Raw genomic sequence first — 11,521 nt, forward strand, 5'->3', positions numbered from 1 at the left:
AGTAAACAATAGTTTTGATATCACAGATGTTTATCAGAGTCTGTTTAAGATTACCGGAAATTTTTATGTGTGTGGCATTATATTAATCATAACTGCACCTAAAATAATTAAGAATGTTGATTGCATTTGCATTCATTGAGTACAAAGAGCCCATTACCTAGAAAGACTCTAGAGAGACTAAACAGTGGCTATAAATTGTATAACACCATTTTCACTCATATAATAATGAGATTTTAGTAACATCTGGGTATTAGATTAACGAGTTTTCCTGATTATACCCAAAACTAAAGTGAGTACCCTATTACCCATAGCAGGCATGTGTGCATCATACCTGCACACCCCTAATGTGACAGTCATAGTCCTTCCATGGCTCCTTTCCCTCTGCCCACCCCTGGGATGTTGGGATCCCCAGTGCCAGCCCCCCACCCCCACCCCCGCAACCCTCAGCTCTGTTCTCCCTGTGAGTCTCATCTATGGCTAGAACTTCAATTATGATTTAAATGTCAGTGGATCCTAAGTCTGTGTCTCTATTTCCAGCCTGCTCATCCCCTTTGACTTTAAGGACCATCCTTCCACCTTCCTTCTACGTAATCCCTGTATATTCAGGGATCAGGGATTTGCCTACACTCAGACAAACCTGGACTCAATTTTTTATCATATAAATTTATTTCAGTGTTCACTATCCATATTCAGAGCACTGCAATAAATTCAATAAACTGGGATTGGAAACCTTATTATCCCAAATGCCTCTATGTCCCTTAATCACACTCTGAAATCATTCACAAATATCTGAAGTGTCTACTCTAAAATCATGCATATATGTCTGACCTCCTTTTAGTTCTCATATCATAGATTGATTTCAATTCATCATTCTTCATATGGGTTTTGGTAAATATGTTTAAAACCGGTCTCCTTGCTTCCAATCACTGCTATGGCCAGAAACATCCTCTCTGCCCCACTTCCATGTGACAAATATTTATTGAGCACCTGCTGCATGTCAGAGTTTGGGGTGGACATTGAGTAGAGAGTGCTGAGCAAATCAAAACCCACTACTCACTGAACTTAAACTCTAGCTCAAGAGATAAGGTAGCAATTACATAAACAATCCACAGGGGATGTTTAGGTAAAGAAAAACTAGTGGGGAGTGCTATGTATATAGAGCAGTCAGTGAGGAGGTATCATTTAAAATAAGACCTCTAGAAAGGGAAGAAACCAGTCACAAAGAGATTCAAAGAGAAGAACATAACAAAGGTCCAAGGCTGGAAGGAAGCCATAGTGGCTGGGGCCCTGTATACAATGGGGAGGTTGTATGAGACAAGGCGGGAGAGGTAAACAGAGGTGAAATCACTCACAGCATCACAGGCCCTGATCACAAGTCTGAATCGAATGTGAAGCAAAATTGGGAGCTGGGGAAGGGTTTTAGGCAAAGGATTTTACATTCTTTAAAAATCACCAGAATTGTTTCCCAATCCCAATATGTGGGTCAATCCTCTGCATCAAAAAAATTATATGGCTCCTGATGAATGGAGTGACCACATTTCCATCATGCTCAGGAGTTGGTTTCCACCTGTTGTCCTAGTATAATCATTAACAGTTCCCTACTTTCACTCTCACAAGGGCCCTAGGGAGACAAAAAATTGTATGGTCAACTTAGTGATAGGAAATAAACTAAAACAGTCCTTAGGTTGTCATTCAAGGCCCTTCTGAACCTGGTCCCAATTCACTTCTCTTCCTTTCTCCCTCATGGTGTTCTGGTCACTTCTGAAATGTAATGCTGACAGTATCCTAAATGGCGTATGTATTCTTTACTGCTCTGCCTTTGGTCACGTTCCTGCCTCTTGCACGCTCCGTGACATGCCTAGTAGACAGAACCTTGAGGGCCAGACCTGAGAAGTCTTCAAAACCAGGCAGAATGAATGGCTTCTTCCTCTGTGCTCTGTCAGTATCTTTATTAAAGCATTTATCACACTGGGTTAGCTATTTATAGGTCTGTCTTCCCTGCTAGAATGGTAGGTACTTGATGGCAAGGACAGCACCTCCTCTTCTGTGTTTTTTGGGTCCCCACCACCCACTGCCTACCTGGTACATAGCTGGTACATGATACATGACTGCTAGATGAATTATTTAATATAAATGCAACATAACATACAGAGTAAAATAATAAGGTTAAGTAATGAGATTTTAAATTTTATCCAGTAAGTTAAAACATTATTGCCTTCAAATCTAGATATTTTCATTCTCCAACTTCATCCCAATATCTACTGTAGCCTCATTCATCAGGAAGTAATAATAAATGTTTAATGAATGACTACAAGTAAAAAAAAAATCTTTATAGGTCAAGAAGTCTAGTTTTAGGAAACTAAACAATTTCTAAATAATTGTGAAGATGAAATAAACCAGAATTGGTATAACCACTGTGGAAAATGGTATGGAGGTTCCTCAAAAAATTAAAAATAGAAATATCATATGATTTAATAATTCCACTATTGTATATTTACCCAGAGAAAACTAAAACCCTATCAAGAAAAGATATATGCACCCCTATGTTATTGCAGCATTATTTACAATAGTCAAGACATGGAAGCAACCTAAGTGTCCATCAATAGACAAATGGATAAGGAAAATGTTATACGTACATGTAGACACACATACACGAACACACACACACACACACCCCCCCCACAAAATGGAATATTACACAGCCAAAAGAAAGGATGAGATCGCGCCATTTGAGGCAACATGGGAGGACCTAGACAGTATTATACTAAACGAAATAAGTCAGACTGAGAAAAATAAATACCGTATGATTCCACTCATAAACAGAATCTAAAAAAAAAAAGAATAAACAAACAAAAAGCAGAATCAGACCCATAAATACAGACAACAAACTGATGGTTGCCAGAGGGGAGGGGGCTGGGAGACTGGGCAAAATGGGTGAGGGAGGGGGGAGATAACAGCCCTCCAGTGATGGAACGAGTAAGTCCTGGGAATAAAAGGCACAGCATAAGGAATAAAGTCAATGATATTGTAATAGCGACGTAACAGGAGAGATGGTAGCCACACTTTTGGTGAATACGGCATAATGTAGAGAGTTGTCAAATCACTAAACTGTATACCTGAAAATAATGTAACATTGTGTGTCAGCTATACTCAATTTTTTTAAAAAATTAAATTAAATTAGAAGTAAACAATAAAGGGGCGCCTGGGTGATTCAGTCACTTGGGCAACCGATTCTTAGTTTCAGCTCAGCTCATGATCTCAGGGTCATGAAATCGAGCCATTGGGCTCAGCACTCTGCACTGAGTCTGCTTGAGATTCTCTCCCTCTCCCTCTGCTCCTCCCCTCTCCACTTGCTCGTTCTCTCTCTCTAAAATGGATAAATAAGTCTTTTTAAAAAAAAGTAAATAATAAAGACCCAGAATGACGTTTTCATACACTCACCACTCTTAAACACTCCCGCATGCATCCTGCTCAGAAGAAGTTTGTGGCGTAATTGCAGAACTTCAGCTTCCAAGGCTTGGACTTTTGATCTCCATGTTGACTCCTGCTCAGACACCACCTTCGCAAGGTGCTCTGTGTATTCTCTGCTGCTTGTGTCTGCTGGTGTTGAGCGGATAATTGCCAAGGCCAGAGCCAGCTTTGATGTTCTCAAATACCATATTTGGTCATCCATCCTGGCTTTTGTCCCTATCATTTAGTAAGAAAAAAAGTTGCAGAAATTTCTTTTAACTTTTGTAGTGCATTTCATTTGCTCAAAATTGATTTTGCAGGGTAACGCTAATTAATAAGTTTGTTAAAGAACTTGACACCAAGTAACAGAAAAAAAATTTTCAGGAACTGAAGAGAGTATGAAAAAATATGCAAAAGAAAAATGCATACACATGCATATTAAGTGTATTAAGATTCAAAACAGTCGGTTCAGACAATTTGACAAATTCCTGGGGTGGAAAAAACACACATTAATTCATTTAGTGTTTTCTAACCAGAGGCACACATCAGAGTCTCTAAGGGAGCTTTAAATATACATATATATACATATATCTAGAGGTCCCATCTCCCCAAAATTCAGATCCAGCAAATCTGGGAAGGGCACTGAGGCTTTTACATTTTGAAAGGAGTTAACTCTGTAATCAGAACCACTAGATTAAATCATTTAAATGTAAACCCTTCTCCTCCAACCCATTCTGCTAAGTCTTACAGTCCCTGCTTCCCAGTCCTGCATTACTATTCCTGCCTTTAACCATGCCCCTTCAATCTATACTAAGAACAATCCTTAAAATATTTGCATCATTTAAGTTGTGGCCGTGCTCTGATTCTGCACCTCCAAAGATTTCCAATTGCCACTTCCAAACCAGCACTGTAATGCAGTCTGATTCTAGGAATTTATTTGTGAGGACATGACAGACCATTGCATTCACTGGATGACTACGATGACCCTTACTGAAGTATAAACACCCAGTGGGCCTCCACAAGGGGGAGCTTTGCACATAAAATGTGCTACATAAAGATTAGTAATGATTAGTACAATGGTCCAGAGAATTTAGGACCTTTGGTTGCCACATCTATAACAAATTCAAATTCTTTACTCCACATTTCAAATTTTATTTTGTTCAGTTTCTCAAGCCTATCCTTCCACTGTGGTTAAATCATACTCATACAAACAGATGCACTCAGCCTAAGCTCATTTCCATTCACATCACTGCTCCTGAATTTTCCCCGGTTGTGACATCCTGACTCTCATAGCTGCCAAAGCCCTGGTGGTGCATCCTTCAAAGAACAGTTCATATACCACCATATGCAATCTTTTCAGATTTATTATCACCTACAAAACTGTTTACCTATCTGATATTCTATAGTTTAGCACTGAAAATACACAAGCTAAGAGGACGCGTAATATTGCTTTATTAAAATCGGAGATCAGGGCGCCTGGGTGGCTCAGTTGGTTAACCGACTGCCTTCGGCTCAGGTCATGATCCTGGAGTCCCGGGATCTAGTCCCGCATCGGGCTCCCTGCTCAGCAGGGAGTCTGCTTCTCCCTCTGACCCTCCTCCCTCTCATGCTCTCTGTCTCTCATTCTCTCTCTCGCAAAAAAATAAAATCTTAAAAAAAATAAAAAATAAAAAATAAATAAATAAATAAAATCAGAGATCAACACAAAAATGTATGTACGATATGTTCATAACAGAATAATTTATAATTGAAAACTAGGACCAACAACCAAATAGTTAAGTAAATAATGATATGATCATTCAAATGAATATCATCTATTAAAATAGGGGTTTTCAGAGATATTTTTTATTACCATGAGAAAGTACTAATGACATGCTGAGTGGAAAAACAGTGAGAACATAAAATTATATGTATAGTAGGAGCCCAATTATATAAAAAATGGGAAATGCAAAAAATGTACGTAGGATTTATCTCTACTATATAATTATCGGTGATTTTTATTTTCTTACAGATACTCCTCTAAATTTTCCTAATCTTTGGCAATGAACATATATCAAATTATAATTAGAAAAAAATTATGAAGAATAGATTTCCAAAAGCAAAGTATAGCTGCCATATTTTTAGCCTTCGCAGCTGTATAATATACCCAGGACTAGATGTTGCTATTAAGATAGACAAACTAATTAGAATTATAGCTGCACTTATTTTAGCCTTCACAACAACCATGTCACTTGGCTGGGTCATCCCTCATCTGCTGTGTCAGCGACGGGGACCAGACTCCCTGCCTCCCAGTGCTTCGGGAGAGCACCTGTGTACAGAGAGCACACAGCATGGATGACCTTCCCAAAGAAGTAAGCCTACCATCAGATATAACAGTACTGACTGAAGATAACAATAATAACAATAATGAAAATAATAACCTATTTAAAGTGTTTTGGCTAGAACATGAGCTGACATTCAATTATGAATGGTGGCAACCTAGGCTAAAAACTAAAAAGAAAAAAAAAACCTCTTTATTAGTACAAGAGAATAAAATTCTCTGGATAACAGAAACACAGAAATCTCCCTGTCTTCTTGCAAAGATAATTAATTGATTTAAGTGAGCTGATTAATTAAATGTTCTGATTTTTAGTCATCATATGGGATTTGCTAATAGTCTTAAAATCACGCTGAATGTCAGTCAACAAAAAAAGAACAAATTATAAAGTCCTTCTGGATTATAACTATCCCAGGGTCACTCGTCTGAACACTAATTAGAATTGTACCACAAGTGAACAGAAGTGATTGCTAATAGATATGTTGGTACAGCCTTCTACCATATAAATTACTCTCAAAACACACACAGAACTACAACCTACAACCAAACAGAAGCAGGCATTTTAAACCCCTTCCTCATATTTTAGAGTGTGTGTGTTTATAAACATGTGCCATTTTTATCTAAGGATAACATTCTTATCCTCACAGTACCATTTGCAAGGTAAAGATAATTCTATTTCCCCTGAAATTTCGTGGAAAAAAATATGAGCTTCCTAAACTTATTCTCTACTTAAATGAGGAAAGATTGGTAGTAACTTTCAGAAAGCCTTTTTAAAATTCAATTTATGCTCAAATAATTATCGTAAATAATTAAAACGAACATTAAATGTTCCCCAAGAAGGTATTTAGTGTCTTTGAATTCTTAACAGCAGAAAACACAAAATCTTAGCAGTCTTTTTAGAATACAGCATTAGCCCAAATGAGCTTTCTTTTTCTTTACATTTGAGAACAGACCTTACTTACCGTAGCAAAGTCCCCACAGGCTACCGAGAAATCTAGTCACATTCCTTATGACCCCTGGATTCTCCTTCAAGCAGTGCATGCAGAAATGGCTACTCTGCAAAGAGTATTTCGGCAATTTTTATCTGCCCTGTTTCTCCTACCCTCGTTTTCACCTACTGAACTTTAATTTGTATCAACTAATCAATTCTCTAAACTGTCAAAACTGTTTTGAATTATAATCCTGAATTCTAAATTCTGTTCATCTCCAAGATCACTGATGAAAATTCCACGAACTAAAGAGCCCCAGATCGTTCCTATATAAGAAGTGGAAGTTTAAATTAGGTAGTCATTCAGGAGGATATTTCCCTAATGTGTACCAAACACCAAAATACTTATCCCCCTTTGGACCAGCAATACAAGTTCTAAGACCTTAAAAACATGACCAGAGCTACATACAAAGCGTTATGCCCACAGATGATCTTATAGGATTATTTATAATTACTAAAACAAAACAAAACCTGTCACCGGCTTGAATATCTAACAGATGCATTCAATTGTGACATAATATACAATTGAATTGAAAATGTTTTTAAAATATTTAAAACTATGGGAGAGTATTTCCCACATGATGTTAACTGCAGGGTAAACATAAAACAGTAAATTCAGTAAAACTGCAAAATGGAGGGGGGGGGGATCCATAGACAGAGACTGATATATTGATAGATTTGGAGATAGAAGGGGGGGAGGAAAGAGGAAAAGAAAAGAAAGAGGGCAGGAAGAGCGAGGGAGACAAACCAAGGTTATTCACCAAAATACAAACAAAACACTGAGTATGAGCTGAAGAAGTCTGATTTCATTTTCTTGTTTATGCTTTTCTATAGTTTCCAAGTTTTCCACAATAAACATTATGAAATGTGCTATATACAACAGAAAAATTCTTAATACTATTCCTACAAAAATACTCTCTATTCTTTATTTTTCAAATTACAAATCATAGGGAAAATAAAGATGAGTTTTGAATGAAGCCTCAAGTCTACACCCATCATGTCATGGTTGTGACGAGAAGCTCTAGCCTGTAGCGCTCACCTCCTCAAGTCTAAGAGATCTTCAACTGTAAAACACACCATCGGTTCAACTACAGCTTGGGAGAAGAGGAGGGGTAAGAATGAAATAATAGCACTTTCAACATACTCAGGACTTTGAAACTGTCAGACTGCCTGCAGAATTGAGGAAACACAGTCAATGGAATGAGAATTCTGTCCCCTAAATTCTCTGTCTCCATCCTTGATCAGCTTTCCCCAAATTCCACTAAGCTGTGGACTTCAGGCCTTTTTGTGTCCACATATAGATACATGCTCCTTCATTCAGATGAATTTGGTGTTCCTTCCACTAATCCAAAGGACACAGTGGATTTTGGAGGTAGGGCAGAAAAACTTTAAAAGCTTTCCAATGTGAGGGCGCCTGGGTGGCTCAGTCAGTTAAGTGTCTGCCTTCGGCTCAGGTCGAGTTTTGGGATCAAGCCCTGCATCGGGCTCCCTGCTCAGTGGGGAGTCTGCTTCTCCCTCTGCCCCTCACCCCACTCATGCTCTCTCTCTCTTTTTCTCTCTCTCTCTCATGTTCTCTAATAAATAAAATCTTTAAAAAAATTATTTAAAAAAAATTTCCAATATGAGCAACCAGGGAGCTACTACTCACTGTATTCCCAATGCCATCAACATGGATTGGCAACTAAATATTTGAATGAGTGCATGAGTGAATGAATGAATGAATATATCAATATAGGTCAAGGCAATAACAGAAGGCTGCTTGGCCAGCTCTTAACCCCAGCGCTCATCAGTAAGTCTTTGTCAATTACATATCAGGGAGCATGGCACTAGAGGAAGAATGGATTAGGAGGGGAATTTAATTAGTTGACCTTAAGGTCACATCGGTCTCTCTTGACTCTGTGACGCATCCTTTCTTGACTACTTCCAGTTCTAAACTTATGCCTTTCTATAGTATACCCATAAACTTTCACCAAAATAATTCTTGACTAAAGAAAATACAAGAAAGATAAAATCTAGTTCATACACAGGTTTATAGGAAAGGGTAAGCTATAAGGGAAAAAGCCAGATTTTATCTCATGTGAACCCTACAATAAATACTTGTCTTGCCTGTAAAGCAAGAAACTGAAGAACATTCCCTAAATCACTGAGATGAATATGATAGGACAAAGTGAGTACAGGAGGAAGTCCCTATGTACTATGATGATGGAATATGCAGTTATCAAATATCAGTCTGGGGCACTGCCAGAACAGTAAGATACTACAAGACTTTTTGGAGAATTAGTTTCAGTGAAGTTTGGACAAGGTCTGACATCTGATTTTTGGACTAGGTCCAGCTGAAAGATTCTCTAATTATTGTTACAGTTTCAGCACACACTGTACCGTGAAGTGCTCAGCAGATTACCATCATGTGAAATTTTACATAAAAGAATCCGTAGTTACTCAAGATTTCAAATCTTTCTACTTAATTATTAAGGGGGCCTTTAAAAGCCTTCCCAGCAAAGAGAATCTGTTCATGACAAGAGGCTAGTAAAGATAAAAGGATGCTTGCATTTTTTTCTTTTCATTTTCATCAAAACAGGCCAACTATCTATCATTTTCCTCATGTTGAAAAAGTTAATCATAGGTTTTAACTGTCTACAGAGTCTCTTAACAACTGTTTTCTTTTTATGCAAATCCCCACCCTCCCTTTTGACTCCTCAATGCTTCTTTTTTGTCATAGGGAAGGCTTTCCCTGGATTCTGGCAAGGAATGCTGCAGAATTTCATGTGGGAAAAATGCATCACATTTTATTTTTTTTTAAAGATTTTATTTATTTGACCGAGAGAGACACAGCAAGAGAGGGAACACAAGCAGGGGGAGCGGGAGAGGGAGAAGCAGGCTTCCCGTGGAGCAGGGAGCCCAATGTGGGGCCCGATTCCAGGACCCCGGGATCATGACCTGAGCCGAAGGCAGACGCTTAACGACTGAGCTACCCAGGCGCCCCTGCATCACATTTTATAAGTCAGCAAAAAGTACACGGATTCAGAAATGCAAAGTCATGTACATACAGCACAATCCTCAACCATCTTCCTCCACTGCGTAAATCCCTAGAAGGGAAAAGAACCTGATACCTCCTATTACACACATTTAAAAATATAATTCAGAAGAATTATAGGTGTTCTCCTAGTTACACTGGTATTTCACACACTGATACGGACATAATCCTTAACACAAAAACAAACACCTTGTTGTCACAGGGTATATGAAGAAGTCTGATGATCTACAGAACTCAAATCCATAAACTCCACACATTTGGAATTTTTATGAGGCTACATTCTGGAAATGGAAAAAGTTACGTGTCATAAAATGAGGAAGACTATAGGATGAAACCAGAAGCCAAAGAAACAACCAGAAGAGGCCACTGCGAGAGGTTTGGCCAGTCGCGGGGAGAGGAGCAGCAGGTTTCTGCAAGGAGCATTGCAGACTAAGGAGGGGAGGTGGCAAGGCAGAGTCCCCTGGAAAACGTAAAAGGCCCTATCCAAAGAAGTCCCATTTTGTAAATGACACATTAGGAAATAAGATTGGCTTTCTGGCTACTGTCACATAAGACCTTCTTATACTTCCCTTCTGTGTGCACTTAAGATTTATCAACTCAAGAAAGCAGGAGCAGCCCCACAAAACATTTTCTTTAAGGCTGAAAAGGTGCCCTAATTCTCATCTATCTCCCTCATTTAAATCTCACCAAGGGGACCACTGCGAATTTCAGAGAGCAACTGACGATGCTTCATGTCTTCTCAAAGGGCTTCATTTATAAAGAAGTCTAATACATTTTTTACATTCACTTAGATTTACATTTAACAAAATAGAATTCTACTTTTTACTAACCTAAAATAGCCTACTAAAAGAGAGGAACTGCTTCACATGTACTGAGCACTTTGATTCTCGAAATCTTCCAGCACATGATGTCCTCTGAATTTTTGTCCCTTTAAACTCAGCCCCTCGAACCCTCTTACACTGTTGGTGGGAATGCAAGCTGGTGCAGCCACTCTGGAAAACAGTGTGGAGGTTCCTCAAGAAGTTGAAAATAGAGCTACCATACGACCCAGCAATTGCACTACTGGGTATTTACCCCAAAGATACAAATGTAGGGATCCGAAGGGGTACGTGCACCCCGATGTTTATAGCAGCAATGTCCACAATAGCCAAACTGTGGAAAGAGTCAAGATGTCCATCAACAGATGAATGGATAAAGAAGATGTGGTATATATATACAATGGAATATTATGCAGCCATCAAAAGGAATGAAATCTTGCCATTTGAAATGACGTGGATGGAACTGGAGGGTATTATACTGAGTGAAATAAGTCAATCAGAGAAAGACATGTCTCATATGATCACACTGATATGAGAAATTCTTAATCTCAGGAAACAAACTGAGGGTTGCTGGAGTGGTGGGGGGTGGGAGGGATGGGGTGGCTGGGTGATAGACACTGGGGAGGGTATGTGCTATGGTGAGTGCTGTGAATTGTGCAAGACTGTTGAATCGCAGATCTGTACCTCTGAAACAAATAATGAAATATGTGTTAAGAAAAAAAAAAAGGGGTGCCTGGGTGGCTCAGTTGGTTAAGCAACTGCCTTCAGCTCAGGTCATGATCCTGGAGTCCCAGGATTGAGTCCCGCATCGGGCTCCCTGCTCAGCAGGGAGTCTGCTTCTCCCTCAAACCCTCCCCCCTCTCATGCTCTCTCTCTATCTCATTCTCTCTCTCAAATAAATAAATAAAATCTTA

General features: G+C 38.9%; 1 protein-coding gene across 1 annotated transcript in view; it reads right to left on the bottom strand.

Annotated features, from left to right (window-relative positions):
• MEI4 (meiotic double-stranded break formation protein 4) overlaps window positions 1-3,673 on the bottom strand; it is a 187,967-nt gene extending 184,294 nt beyond the window's left edge. The window contains exon 1 of the mRNA XM_032409417.1: window positions 3,442-3,673. Within this exon, the coding sequence (XP_032265308.1) occupies window positions 3,442-3,673 (232 nt within the window). The remainder of the gene's footprint in view (window positions 1-3,441) is intronic.
• Window positions 3,674-11,521: the final 7,848 nt, after the last annotated feature.

Source organism: Phoca vitulina, unplaced genomic scaffold (genome assembly GCF_004348235.1).
Source record: "Phoca vitulina isolate PV1807 unplaced genomic scaffold, GSC_HSeal_1.0 scaffold11, whole genome shotgun sequence".
In the NCBI taxonomy this organism is placed as follows: Eukaryota; Metazoa; Chordata; class Mammalia; order Carnivora; family Phocidae; genus Phoca; species Phoca vitulina.